This window comes from Egretta garzetta, unplaced genomic scaffold, assembly GCF_000687185.1.
Source record: "Egretta garzetta isolate BGI_Z169 unplaced genomic scaffold, ASM68718v1 scaffold51, whole genome shotgun sequence".
In the NCBI taxonomy this organism is placed as follows: domain Eukaryota; kingdom Metazoa; phylum Chordata; class Aves; order Pelecaniformes; family Ardeidae; genus Egretta; species Egretta garzetta.
In genome coordinates this window covers 2,177,357-2,191,417 of record NW_009258549.1, presented here as the reverse complement: position 1 = coordinate 2,191,417, position 14,061 = coordinate 2,177,357, and the positions used below count along the sequence as shown (strand labels likewise).

At 53.8% G+C, this 14,061-nt stretch overlaps 1 protein-coding gene across 1 annotated transcript; it reads left to right on the top strand.

The window, feature by feature from the left end:
* The first annotated feature begins 1,691 nt into the window (after positions 1-1,691).
* RAC2 (Rac family small GTPase 2) lies at positions 1,692-11,461 on the top strand. The gene is made up of 7 exons (XM_009647824.2): positions 1,692-1,910; positions 4,893-4,964; positions 6,525-6,642; positions 8,119-8,181; positions 8,860-9,019; positions 10,310-10,444; positions 11,215-11,461. Exons 1-6 carry the CDS (start codon positions 1,876-1,878, stop codon positions 10,438-10,440), a joined length of 579 nt encoding a protein of 192 aa, XP_009646119.1. The 5' UTR covers positions 1,692-1,875; the 3' UTR covers positions 10,441-10,444; positions 11,215-11,461.
* Positions 11,462-14,061: the final 2,600 nt, after the last annotated feature.

Below are 14,061 nucleotides of genomic sequence, written 5' to 3'. Positions count from 1 at the left end.
CACGGAGGGAACACCTAGTACAGCGGGTCGCTTTGTGCTTCTGAAATAGCCGCAAGACTTGGAAACCTTCCATGGCTGAAAGGTTTCTGGGTTTCAGCCAGGGCTGAGTGCAGAGATCTCCCTCCGAGCAGGTCAGCTGCAACAGCCTCCCGTGGCTGCAGCAGCGCAAAGGTCACCAACTTTTGGAGAAACACATTCCCTCAGAGTTCCTTCCTTCAGGAACATCCCAGCTGAAAACCCCACTGTTCTTGGTCTAACTGGCCTCCTGACAAAGCCAGGAAATTCTAATTAATTCTGTGTCACTACATCCCTTCTTCTATAAAACGCATCTCCTGCCCATCCACTCATCGGTTCAGGCTGGAGCACACAGATGTGCACACAAACATACGCACTTTTCCAGGCATAGCATTGCATGGGAGGAGAAGCAAGGAAGAGGAAGCAGGCCCTTATTTTGAGAAGGGAAAGGAAGGACTAGAGCATCCTGGGATCTTTCTGCTCCCTGTCTCTTCTTTCTTAGGGTGATTGCTTCCTTCTTCTCCTTGCTGCTTAGTTCTGAGGACAATGAAGACAGGCTGAGAGAGTTGGGGTTCTTTAGTCTGGAGAAGATAAGGACCTGGGGAGACCTTATTGCGGCCTTTCAATACATAAAGGGGGCTTATAGGAAAGATGAGGACAGACTTTTTAGCAGGGCCTGTAGCCATAGGACACGGGGTTATGGTTTTAAACTGAAAGAGGGTAGGTTCAGGCTAGATATAAGGAAGAAATTTTTCATGGTGAGGGCGGTGAAACACTGGAACGGGTTGCCCAGAGAGGTGGGAGATGCCCCATCCCTGGAAACATTCAAGGTCACGTTGGACAGGGCTCTGAGCAACCTGGCCTGGTTGAAGCTGTCCCTGTTCGTTTCAGGGGGCTTGGACTAGATGACCTTTAAAGGTCCCTTCTAGCCCAAACCATTCTATGATTCTATGGGAAGATGGAAGAGGTCTGGCAGCATCTCCCACTGGCTGCTTTTGCACAGAAGTAGTGGAGAGGGTGGGCAGAGAGCAGCTGGTTTGCAGGGGCTCCTCTCATCCACCAGTCTTGGCTCTTGTAGTGCTGGCAGGGGAGAGAAAACAGTTCATTACCTCCCTCGATGCATTTGCATGGTGAACACACAAGGTTCACACAATACTTCTTTGTACTAGTAGTAGTCTGGGCAGGTGGGGAAGTCCAGCAGGACCTTATCACCACAGGAGATGAGGGATGGAGCAGCCATGGGGTGGCTGCTGCCGCCTACAGGCTGCTTAACTTCCTTCTTCAGCCTTTGCAGAAAACAGTCCCGTGTGAGGTTTCGCCATTGATGCTCCAGAAGCACTGGGAAGACCTGAAAAATCTTCATTGCCCCATGTCACACCACTACTCCCACTTTAGATTCCCTTCCCTGCTTATGCCTCCTCCAAAGTTTGGATGATCAAGGAGGGAGGAGGAAATCCACCCCTCCACTTTCTCACCCCGCTTCTAACCCTCATTCAGCTCCCCTGTAAGAGCATTTTGGTGCCCCCAGCCATTCACTGGGATGGGGAGGGAAGGGAGTGGGTGAGGCACGTGGGGAGAAATAAATAATTACAGCAGTCATCATCCCAACCATGAAGTCACACATGCCCCGCCTTCAGCTAACGGCCTCGGCCGCAGAGCTGCTACTGCGGTGGAAGGGGAGGAGGGACCGGAGGGTGATCGTCGAGTAAAGTTCCCTCTTCCACTTCCTCCCTCCCTGCAACCTGCTGCTCACTGCAGCACAAGGGCTGATACCCAAATTTGCCCATCTCTCTCCGCTGTTTGCCTTGGTCTGACTTTCCTTTGCCCCAGGGCACTGTCCTCTGCCACGGGTCCAGAGACATGCAAGCCATCAAGTGTGTCGTGGTGGGAGACGGGTAGGTACCCCACTGGTTTGCTGTGGATGCGGGGAGGGAGGGACGGTGACAAGGGGCAAGAAAGAAGGTGGCTGCTTGGTGAAACTTCCCCCGCTTTGCTTCTGACCTCCTGAAGACTGCGTTCCCTCTCTCGCTCGCTTTTCCCTCCCCAGGGCAAGGGACCTTCCTCTGGGGAGGGTGCGGAAGAGGGCATTTTGAAGGGCATCTGCAAAAGGGGCATGGAAAGTGGAGCAGGTCTGTCCCACACACAGGAGGTGGTGATGTTGCTGCCAGATTCAACCTGTAGGCAGGAGTCAGATTTAAAACCCAAGAGGTGCAGGTGCTCTCCTGCAGGTGAATGGCTCCTTGAAAGCCATCTGCTCACTGCGACTGACTGGGAGAGAGCACGGTGCTATGGTCTTGATGAGATGTCTGCCCATATCTCTGTGTTCAGCTTTTCTCGGCGTGTTATCTCTGTATTGGGGTGTGGGGGAGACTGTTTAGCTGGGGGTTTGCGTGGGCGTGAGGAGGAGGAGCTCTTTGTGCTGAGATAGGCACGAGTATATGCTGCTTTGGGAGCAGGATGGCGTCACTGCCCACGTCCTGTGATCCCTGGAAATGGCCCAAAATAAGTCATCAATAAGCAAAGCAGTGAGTACTGCTGGGGGCAGGAGGGATGAGGGGGACAGGGCCTTTTCTTTCCCTGTGGGATGAGTAGATGCAGGAGAGGGGCGGGGAGGAGAGTCCACATTTGGCACGGAGTAGGTTAATTCATTTCCCAGCTAGGAGCTGGCCAGGCTGTTATCTGGGGCAGCTATCAGGTAGCAGATGAAGAGACATTTGCAGCAGCCCCGCTCCCCACAGTCACTTCCTCCTTCAGAACTTGCCCGGGGAAGAAGACATCTGCAAACAAAACAATGCATGTTAGACATATTCTCAGGGGCTGGGGCAAGGGGATGGGGAGAAAGGCCAAGGAAGGACAGAGCTCCAAATACCTCTAAGGAAAGTCCCTTGAAGGCTGCAAGCTAGAGCTGGATGAACAACTCCACTGGGCATTTATCTGTTGCCCTGTTAGCCCCCCAGCTTCCCCCTCACACGTTGCACCAGGTCTGTAGCCATCCCTCAGGGCAGCATTCCCCTCATATGGTGGCTAATCCCACAACAGGTCCTGCTCTCAACTCCTCTGACCACAACTCCTCTTAAATGTCTTCTGTCCTGTCACTTTGCTTCTCTGTACCCTGCACCTCACCTCTCACCATCTTGCAACACAGCACTCTGGTCATCCCCCCATCGCTCTGAGCTCCTGGTTCAACACCCTTCACCTCCCTCCCAGCCATACCAGCCACATCAACCTTGGATCAGCCTTACCGACCACAGGACCTTCTGCCATCACTCAGCTAAGCCCCTCACATTGCCCCATAGCTGTTCTGGCCCCATAGCCCCCTTCCATCCCACATCACCAACCTCTTAACACCCTCTGCGTTTAGTCCCAGGAAGCTGCAGGTGCCATTAACCTCACCTCTTCTCTCAAAAGCTTTGTTGTAACCCTCACCCCTTCACTGACCCTTTCTGCTCCTCTCTCTTCAACACGCTAAACCAGAACCGTCCCCCCTTCCATGACTGACCCACCCACAGTCCTATAGATCTCCTGAGCCATTACTTGTAGAGATTCAGGAAGCCTCCGTAGCCTTCCCTCAATACCTGTATGACAAGAGGGAAGCAAGGGAGCTGGGGAAAGAGAAGAGTCTGAGAGAGGAGGTTCTAAGAAAGGGAGGTGGCAGAAGGAAGAAGCAAGTGTCAGAGCACGCCGAGGAGCTCGGCTTCCTCCTCAGCTGCCCCACGGGCAGGTGCCTCGTGACCAGGGCGAAGATGCCAGCTGTGCCTGCCAAGGGCACACAAAAAGGCAGGGCTGCAGTGCTGCAACAGGGGACTTTGCAGGTACAGCTGAGATGGTTGGAGCATCCCCAGCAGCGGGACCCCAGCCTTTCCCCCAGGAAAGAGATCTCCCTCATCCCGTGGCTGCGCTCGCAGGCTGAGGAGGCAGGTTGCTCTCACCACCTCCATCTTACACATGCTGTAACTGCAACATGGCCAGACTTTTCCAGGCCACACTGACCTGAGAAACAGCAGCCCAGCAGGAGAAGGATTCTCTTTCCCACACCAACCCTGGCCGCTTTATCTTCTTCCAGTTTCTCTCCACTTCTTCTTTCCCCCACCACAGGCTTCACCTTGCCCGTGACACCTTCTCTTCCCCTTGACAGCCTTACTGCCCTCTTCCCCACCTCCCGCACACCAATGCTCTCACCCAGTCTGGCCTGTGCTGCTACCCTGGCTTATTTGCCCTCCACCCTGCTGCAGCAAGGGCGTGGGGGAGGGTGAGGAGAGAGGAAGCACCAGCTTCTAGCTCAGGAGCCCCATGCCTCCGTCAGGCACAGGGAGAGGCACCTTGCTGGCTGCGTACCGCTCTCGCTGCTGGCGATGCTGCAGCTTACCGCAGACAGGCAAGGCTGGAAGGTGGAGTGGTGGCTACATCAGGTGCCATCAGCCCCTGGCCACAGCGCCTGATGAAGCAGCCAGGAGCGCTTGTGTTCAGGGGCCGTAGCTGGCTGGGCAGCTTCGTCGTGGCCCCCCGGCACCGAATCAATCTCCCTTTCCCCGGCTGTGAGTGTACAGCGCTACGCACACGCTGGAAAATGGGCTCTCACCTCCGTTTCTGGGTGGATGCGTTTTGGCTGAGTGATCTCTGTACCAGACCGTGTAAAAACAAGCCTTCATGCTCAAAGACAACAAACATTTCTGGCTGACATCCTGTCTTTCTTTCTTCCTGCCAGTTCTCTAACCTATGGTTACACACTGTCTGGCCCTGTGAATGTGTTTCTGCCTCCAGGGGTCTCCTGACAGGGCCAGCTTAGAGGTGTGGAAGGATTGCCCCATCCCCACCTCGCCCTAGCAGGACTGCCTGTGCTACCACGACTTCCTGCTGGTTTTGTCTTTCTCTTCCAGAGCCGTGGGGAAAACCTGCCTCCTCATCAGCTACACCACCAATGCCTTCCCAGGAGAGTACATCCCCACTGTGTGAGTAATGCCTGAACAGGCCCTGGGGGGGGTGGGAGGCATGGGGAGCGGGAGGCAAAGGGGGGCAGAAACCCCTTGTGGTGCACTCTGAAGGCAGGGTCCCAATCTCTGCACCAGCAGAGGAAGGGCAAAACCAGCAAAGATGCCTCTACACTTCGGACCTGTCACCTTTCACCAGATGCACAAGTGGCCTCCTAAAACCCTGGTATAAATGGGATATCTGAGAGACACAAACCAACCCGAGAGTGTCTCTGCCTACTAAGTTTACAAGTAGTAGATGGGGTCCTGCTAGGCAAAACCACCAGGCACCAGGCTACAAAAATTGGGCCAGACCCAAGAGAAGGCGGTCGGGTGGACAGGGGTCCCTACTTCCTTCCGTGTCCAAGGCATCCGCTGTCATCAGAGCAGGCACTGATAACCCTGACGGTGAGAGTGCAGGATTCAGCTCAGTGCCAGGGTAGGAGCACGACGCAATCCAGTGTATGCACGCGTGAGGCTGGGACAGACCTGCAGGCTGTTGGAATAAGAAGCAAGCTTAGGGTTGCTTTAGTCGGAGCAATCAGATGCATTTGTCTCCCCACGGTGCACTGGGGATATGTTTAGGGATACACACCACACGTACCACACCACTGGGATGTGGAGCATGACTATACGCTCCCTGAGAAGGAAAAAGCGGGGGAAAGGAGCTAGGCACAGTGTGGCAGACTGTCTGCTCGGGTCCAGATTCCCTGGGAAGGACAGGTGCAGGAAAACCTCAGACCCCCACTTTTTTCTCCAGCCCAATTTGCAATGGACACTGCAAAAAATGGCTGTGGCAGCAGGAACCCATCTTTTCTCAGAAGCTGGTTTGTGGAAGGGCACCATCCCTTCCTAGCATGCAGCCATGAAGTGGCTATGCATTTTATGTATTACACAGCGGTTCTCCTCCTGCCTGAGGCTTGTGTCCGGAGACGTACAAGGGAGGCAGTTGTGTGCTCCTGGACCACATGGCTTGTCTTACAACAGCGTCTTACACCGTGAGCACATTCACAAGGTCTTTCTGTTGGTTCCTTCCTATCACTGGTTTCCCTCACCTTAGCCTGAAAAAAAAAACCAAAAGGAACAGGAAGTAAAATTTTCTACGCTGAGGGGAGGAACAGCAGGGGTGTTGAGGAGAGCAGAGCTCTGGGGGACCTGCAGAGAGAGGAGTTCTTCTTCTTCACTTTTAAGAAGAAAGCTGGGGTTTAGAGCACAAAAGACAGATGGGGCTTGGCTAGAGCAGACACGGTTGTGGGTAGGTACTGGGGAAAGAAGTGGGAAACTGAAGGGTTTACGGATCTGCACACAAGGAGGCAAAGTTGGAGCCTCAGCCAGGCACTTGTCCAGGACAGCTGGGTGGCTGGGAGGGGGTTGATGCTGAGTGAGAAGTCGGGAAGGTTGGGGTTCATAGGAAACCAGCATCACTCAGGAGAAGAGGAATCACTACCCCTTGCTCCTGGGTGCACCTAGTGGATCCCACCTGATCTACTGGAAGGGTGCTCTTCTCCTGTTTGAGCCATGGCCTATGTCTCTGAATTTCAGGTTTGATAACTATTCCGCCAACGTGATGGTTGACAGCAAGCCGGTAAATCTGGGGCTATGGGATACTGCTGGACAGGAGGATTATGACAGGCTGAGGCCGCTCTCTTACCCGCAGACGGTGGGTCACACTCCATGCCCCTCCTCCCTTGTTACTCCCTAAGATATGTCCCCGTCCCCTGCTGCAAAAATCAACTTTTGCCATAAAACAATGGCAGGTCTGTCCCTGTCTCTCTCTGCCCTTTCCTGAGATTACATCTGTTGTTATACAAGTGCCTTGAAACCCTAAAGGTAAAAGATCTCTAAGGGTATTTTGGAGCCTTCAACTAAACTTCATTACTAGTATAACTTAGCAAGAAAATTGAGATCTTCAGAGATACTTGTGAGCCCAGGTGACACTGACTCCAGTGTGGGGCAGATGCCTTACACAGTCCTGGTAAAAAAACCTCCTTTTGCAAAGTTAAAGTGGATCAGGGAATTCAGGAGCTCAGGCAGGAGCTTCTCACATTTTTGTGAACCCCACTATTCTGCCTTCTGCCTTTTAAAAGAGATCTGATATGCGGACACATGTATTTCATCTGTTGATGCCTCAACTAAGCCCAAGCCTCTAGCAGGACAAATGTTCAGATACTGCGTTCACCAGTTTTTCACCACGTCGACTGAGTGATTTCAGGGTTTAAAGATCACCTTCCCTGGAAGATATTGTTCCAAGCAAGTCTCTTGGCAAGCTCAGAAAGACCCAGCTGCCTCAGGCATTGGTCTGAAGGTTGCCATTGCAACCAAAAGGGGTAGGAATTGAGGGCACTATTTGTTTCAGCTAGGTCCAGCCACCTAGAAGTCGGACACCTGGTACAAGCTGTTTGCCCAGGCTCCTTCTGCAGTCAGTGCATGCAGGCGTACTTCTCAGCAGCATGCTTGCACCCACCCTGGGACACATCCCAAGGATAGGTGGGGGAACTGTTCTCCAAGGTTTTCGCCTCTGATGGTTGTAGAAGTGTGGAAATGGATAGGCTGGGCCTGACACCCTTGTTTTAGCTAGGTGAAGCTGGATGAAAGAAATATAACCCCAAAGAGCTAGTTTGGTTTTGTTGTGTTTTGCCTTGTTTTGTTTTTAATGCAAGCTTAAATTCCGCCCTGCCCAGGAGAAGGATAACTGAAACTCCGCCTCATTTGTGTCCTGTGTGTGCACTTTTTGGGCTGAGTCTAGCTCTGTCTCAACAGCAGGCAAAATTATTCTGGCCTGAAAACTCTCTGGTGTTCTGTGAGAAATGAGCAGGACGCTGTCAGGCCATTTCCCATGAGGATGAGCGTGCCTACCGCAAAAACCCCATCCTCATAGTTAAACGTTTGGCTTTTCTGATAATGGTGGCTATGGTTACCGTGAGTCAGGGGAGCAAATACCCTTCTCTCCTCTAGAGGCAATTAGCAGCAGTCAGGACTGTGTTAGAGGATTGTGAGAGACAGCTTTCCCGAGCACGACCCTCTGCTGCAGGGGGAGGGTGCTGCCCACCCAGCTCTTCTCTCCCCTCTCTCTGCCTCCCGCCATGCAGTCCCACACTCTCATCCTAACTCTGCACCGTGGTTGTATTGCCTACAGGATGTCTTCCTGATCTGCTTCTCCCTTGTCAGCCCAGCATCTTATGAAAACGTCCGTGCTAAGGTGAGACAGTGTATTCCGGTCCATCAGGAGTTGAGGAGGGTGAGATTGGTGGTGGTCTTGCAAAGAGAGTGGCTGTGGGTGGAGGCTGCTAATGGGGTGTCTAGATTCAGAGAGGTAATATCTTTTTTGTGTCAGTCAGAAGGAACTAAAATATCAGCCTCCTTCAGATGTCTTTTCTGGGTCATGTCAAAGGCGGCAGCCAACCCTATTAAAGGGCTCGTATTCATCTTGCTGGGCTATTGAGCTGTGAGACCACAGGCTTATATTCTGGTGGCATCTTTCAGCCAAGACTGTCGCAGCACAGACACACAGGACCAGTCCATAGGGTATGAGAACCGGGTACCCACAGCCCTTGCATGGGAAGTGAGGGAAGGAGGGAGAGAAGAACAAGACAGTATTTCCTTCCTACCACTTTCAGGTTGTTTCTGGGGTTTCAGGGAGCCACGAAGCATGGAGAGCAGCTTGTGCCTTTGCTTAACAGAATTTGAGCTCCATGTCAGGGCTTTTGCCTGAGGACCCAGCAACATGGGCTGGCCTGGGCCAGGCAATAGTGCCCAACACTGGATGGAAAGGCTGTGTCTGGCTGAACATTTTTTCAGGGGTGCGGCTTTGTTTCCCTTGTGCATGCCCGTATGTGTGACTTCCTCTCACATCTTTGCCATTTTGCTCCCTTGCTAGTGGTTCCCCGAGGTGAGGCACCACTGCCCTAGCACTCCCATCATCCTTGTGGGCACAAAGCTGGATCTTCGTGATGATAAGGACACCATTGAGAAGCTGAAGGAGAAGAAGCTATCCCCCATTACATATCCTCAGGGCCTTGCTCTGGCCAAGGAAATCGGTATGTGCTTGAGGAAATGTCTTGGACCTACTGAAAGGAGAGAGGCAGAAGATAAGGGCTTCCCCTCAACCTAATGAGGCTTTCGTAGACGTATCTCACAGTGGTATCTCCGAGGGACACAGGGAGACAGATCAAGGGTCATGGGACAAAAAGCACTTCAGGAGGCTCGGGAAGGAGATCTGCTCCTTGAGGAAGCTTCAGCCCCTCAACCCTCTGTTTTCTACATCTCTCTGTCCACCATCCTATACACACACACACACACACACACAGAGAAATACACACTTGCACATTCCCCTCCCCTTTTACTCTGCTAGTTCTATCTGGGCCAATATTTTTCTGTGAAAGCCGCAGCTGCTGTGTGGGTAGAGGCCTCTCCTCCACATCCGGACAGAGGCAGAAGAGTGAGTTTTCTAACATCTCTCAGGAAGAGTTGCAACTGCAGCTTCCCGTCCCTGCCTCTGACTACCGGGGCTTACACATGCAATACGTCTGTCTCACCCTGCCGTTTCATCTCAGGGGCATCAGCTCCCTCCTGTATTTTGGGACATGCACAAATGCCTGTTCCAGGTAACTCTCTTCTCAGCTGCAACATGCAGAGCCAGCAGGAAGGGTGGGAAACATGGCTTGAGGGAGAAGTTTTCAACCGGGAGTTTGGAGGAGAGGGTGTCCAGCCAGGATAACACAGCCAGCCTCACGCGATGGCTCTGCTCTGGCTACAGGGGTGGAGAATAGGCAAACCCTGGTCTTGTACAGCTGGTAAGCTTTGCCCTGAAGTCAAGACTGCCTGAGTGAGTGATGTGTGTCCTGACAATGTGTAATGGCTTTGGTCACCTCAGCTGTATTTATTCAATTCAGGCAAGAGCCAGGTGCCTTGCTTTCCAGCACAAGGTCTCTGAGAGTTTGGGGGTACAGAGTCCCAAAAGGGAGGTGCCATGTAGTTTGAGGTGCCACCAGAGGTGCTTGAGGCTAGGCAGCCTCAATGACACTTGAAGCCTGAGGAGACTTGAGACCTCATCTCAAGACAGGACTCATTTAGGTGGTGTGTATGTGCCTCAGGACACTGTAAAATGGGCACTGAGGGAGGAGGGTGTTGTGGCTGGGAAGTGACGTGAGCCAGAAATGTGTTGGTGGTACAGGTACCTGCATCTCTTTCCGCTTGACATGATCCGTGGTATTCCTCCTCTTGCGTGTTTCTCTTCTGAGTGCTCGTGGCAGCAGACCCCTGGGTACCCCCTCTGCCTACCCCAGTTCCCTTCCTCCCCATTACAGCACCTGCTTTCCTCCTGACAGACTCCGTGAAATACCTCGAATGCTCAGCTTTGACGCAGCGCGGCCTCAAGACAGTGTTCGACGAGGCCATCCGAGCAGTCCTCTGCCCGCAGCCCACCCGGACAAAGAAACGTGTATGCAGCCTCCTCTAAGCCAGTAAGTCTGAAAGGGATCCCCAGGAATGGCACCAGGGGCACTTTTCCTGCTCCTGAACCCAGGTGGTCAGGGCCACTGGGTTCCCATGACCTGCTGGGCCTGGTGGGATGGGTCACCATCAAAGAGAGAGAGGGAGACAGCGGTCCTGCTTGGGGAAAGGACAGGATGTGTTTTGACGGAGCGCATGGACCCCTGAACCACTTCCCCCTCCTTGCTGCTTGCCCATGGGCAGGTTTGACCCCATCTCCTGGTGCAGGGTGGCCCAGGATTTCCCACCTCTTCCCTCAGAGAGAAGAACTGTCTGTCACTTTCTGCCACAGGGAGGACTGCGTCCCAGCTGCCGTGGGGATGACCTGCTCTGAGAGCTGCGAAGCTGCAGCCTTTACATATAGGGAAAAAAAAAAAGAAGAAAAAGCTGTTCCTTATTCATGGAAGTTGCCCAAACGCCCTTCCTCTTACCAGGCCCTGCTCACCTCAAGGGGATTTTTGTGTTGCTGTTCGTTGGCAGGCAGCGGCTTCTCCCCCAGGACTCCTTTACTCATCATATTGTCCCAGCTGCCCTTCCCCTTCAACTCAAGGCAGCAGAGGGAGGAGAGGGGCTTCGGGATGAGGGGCAAAGCTGGCCAGAGCCTGAGGAGAGAGAAGAGGGAGAGCTTTCTAGCTGGGACCCTGCCCCTTCATTCTCCCACCCACCACCAGGGCAGAGGGAGGGAAGAGCAGGAAAACAGCCGAGCTGGTTTCATGAGGTCTGTCATCTTTTTTGGCTGCAGATCCCGACCCCGTCCTGATGCCAGGCTCTGCACAGCACGCAGGAGAGCGATGGCTCCAGCATGCTGGAGCTCAGTACCTTGTGGCGGTCACTGCGCTTTTTACTTCTGCTGGCTTGAAAGACTGTCGTGGCACTGGTTTGTCCGTTTGCACAACTTCCCCACACTCGCCCCACCCCAGCCGCCCCTTCCCTTCCTCACCAACCCCCGAGGTTACAACGTTGTGAATAAGACCCAATAAACAGACGTTCTCGCCATGTCCGTGATGTGTTGCACCTCAGGGAGGGGGACACAGCAAACAACGGGGCAGCAGGGGTGGAGGCACCAGCCACCCCTGCCCCTCCTTCGGCAGCAGCAACCCTGGCAGCACCATGCTGAGGTTGGTACCAGGGAGCCCCAGCTGCTATAGGATGAAGAGAGGAGGCCTGGTTCATGCCCCCCGTGTTCCTCAGTGATGTGCAAATATCGTGCGCCAGCCAAAGGCGGTGGGGTGATTACCCCTTACCTTTTGCCCTTCCTCTTCTCAGCCTCCATGTGTTCAAAGGAAAAGTTGTCTTCCCTCCGAGACACACAGAGGATAAGATGCAGGATTTTGGAGGGGACACCCGGGCCCAGACTCCTCTCCGTAGGGCCTGCCCCTCCAGGTTGCTGGGGACACCCTCTCACCAAAACATTTCTGCACTAACGCGCCTAAGCGCATGTCTCAGGCAGTCATATCGGTACCAGCACTCACTCATGCCGCCAGGCACAGGCAGAGCAAGAACAGGAAGGGGGAGGGCAAGGGGGGAGGGAAAAAAAAAATAAAAGAGCGAGGAATGAGTCACCAGTCCAGACAAATTGCCTCCAAGTCACTAAAATTAAGCTGAAGAGAGTGGTCCCAGCGGTACTATGGATCTGGCAGCTGTGAGCACCTGCCTTCCTGATGCATTGCAGGGACTCGAGAGCAGTAAGTGTTAGAGGGTGGCTGCTGCTGCCACTGCTTGCAGGAGGGAGGAGGGCTCAGGGTGCAATGATTGGCGCTGCAAAATCCTGCAGTCCTAGGAGGGCACAGAGAAACTGTGGAGTTGAGCCAGCTTACCACTCCCCGATGCAGCACCACTTCTGAGTTTCCGAGGCTGCTTCCTGCACTGAGGAGGTGCATGGGTAATGTCAGCAGCAACCCACCACAGCGAAGCCCCTGAGGGCTTCCTGCTGCCAGGGAGATTTCTGCAAATTCAATTCATGTTCGGATCTGAATAAGGCAGTTAGTTTAGGGATGTGACACATTATCCACTGATAATATCCAGAGCAACCCTGGAAGACATCCTGTGGCAGCGAGTTCCACAAATGTCTGCATTGCGCATGGGCTGCTGGATGAATTGCCAAAGCCCCATCCAAAGGTAACGTAAACGGTGTCAACATAAGCCCAGAAGAGCAGAAATGAAGTCCCTGGTGTGGGCATAGACCTGTGGAAGGGCAAGGGACACAAAGCCCTTCAGACTGAGATCTAGCCTCCCTTAAACGTCCTAAACATTACTCAAACGAAGGAATTCCTGGTGGGTTATTCCTTCCTCTCCAGTTTTCAAGTCTTGGCTTTTACCTTCTCAGTCTGCCCTGGCCCCTGTCACGTATAGCAATGCAGAGAGGAGAGGCTCACCGTGTGCATGAAACGAAATTCATGTATCTGCCTCCCTGTGGAGGCTGCAGCGGCTGAGCTCTCCTTCCAACACAATTCAAAGCAGTTTGTACAACCCCGTTGGAGCCGAGACAGGGAATGGGGCAGGACTTTGAGCATTGGGGAAGTGAGCTGGAGACCTGGAAGTTGTGACCCTGTGACTGTGCTTATGCTAACAAGTCCTGCAAGGGGGTGGCCGGCCTGGACTGAGCTCCGCTGTTGCATGGCTCTGCTTCTTCTAAGACATCACCTCGGGGGCTCCCTGCATGGTGTTGCAGATACCTGCCCTGCCATGACAAAGATAGCCACTGGGTGCTGCCCATGCCATTCCTTCCCCAGTGAGGCCTCATCTCTCCTGCGTGTCTCCAGGCAGCATTGTGGCCAAGACCTAGGCTGAGGCATCTGGGCAGCTTTGAAGCCCTCTACTGCCTTCACCTGTTCACCTTTTGGCAGCACTGGCTGGACATAATTGCTCGAGCAGGTTTGGAAGGCTGGGTTTTAGACCCTGGCTGCGTTCTGCTCATAGAGATACTCCCTGCTTCTGTTAAGGCTGAGCATTGGCCCTAGGAGCTCAAATGTTCACAGCAGCAGTGCCCAACAGCAAGAGCTGGGTGACTGCACAGCACAAGGAGTCACTGATGTTGGCTGCGGGGCAGGGAAGGGGATGAGGACTACAGGGAAGCACTCACTCTGTGCAGGGAATGGGATGGGAAAATCCTAGTTTCCTTCCTAGGAGAACTGCTGACACGAAGGAGCTTAATTTCTTGCCCTGCTCCTTTTCTTCTGGGTCCGCTCTGCAGCAGAGATGAAATCTGGTAGGAGAGTTTGGGGCTGTTGAACTGGGGCTTTTTTTTCCCAAAGAGGGTGGAAAAGACATGAGATTGTGCCGGGAGCCAGGGGAGGGAGAGAGCTGAGACAGACAGACCCCTGCTTGCCCATCTGCTCTCGGCTCCATCCAGCTGGAGGTGCTCGTCGGGCAGAGCAGAAGGGAGAAGAAGGTCTTGCGTGCTCAGCAGCCACCCCGGTTTCTGAGGATCTTACCAGCCAGAAGGCTTTGCCATGTCCCTGCAGCTCTGAGCAGCACCGGCCCTGCCCGCAAGACCCTCGGAACAGGGAGCCCCTCTCCTGCGTGCCCGTGGGCGCCCACGGGGCGCTTTGCACTGCCACGACTCCCCCCGCCTTGGGGGCCGAGCCCA

What these genes read in the sequence shown, in the direction of transcription:
- RAC2 (XM_009647824.2), top strand. Translation starts at nt 1,876, where the DNA reads ATGCAAGCCATCAAGTGTGTCGTGGTGGGAGACGG. An exon ending in GGAGAGTACATCCCCACTGT is followed by an intron (nt 4,965 to 6,524) that starts GTGAGTAATGCC and finishes TCTGAATTTCAG; the next exon opens with GTTTGATAACTATTCCGCCA. An exon ending in ATGAAAACGTCCGTGCTAAG is followed by an intron (nt 8,182 to 8,859) that starts GTGAGACAGTGT and finishes CTCCCTTGCTAG; the next exon opens with TGGTTCCCCGAGGTGAGGCA.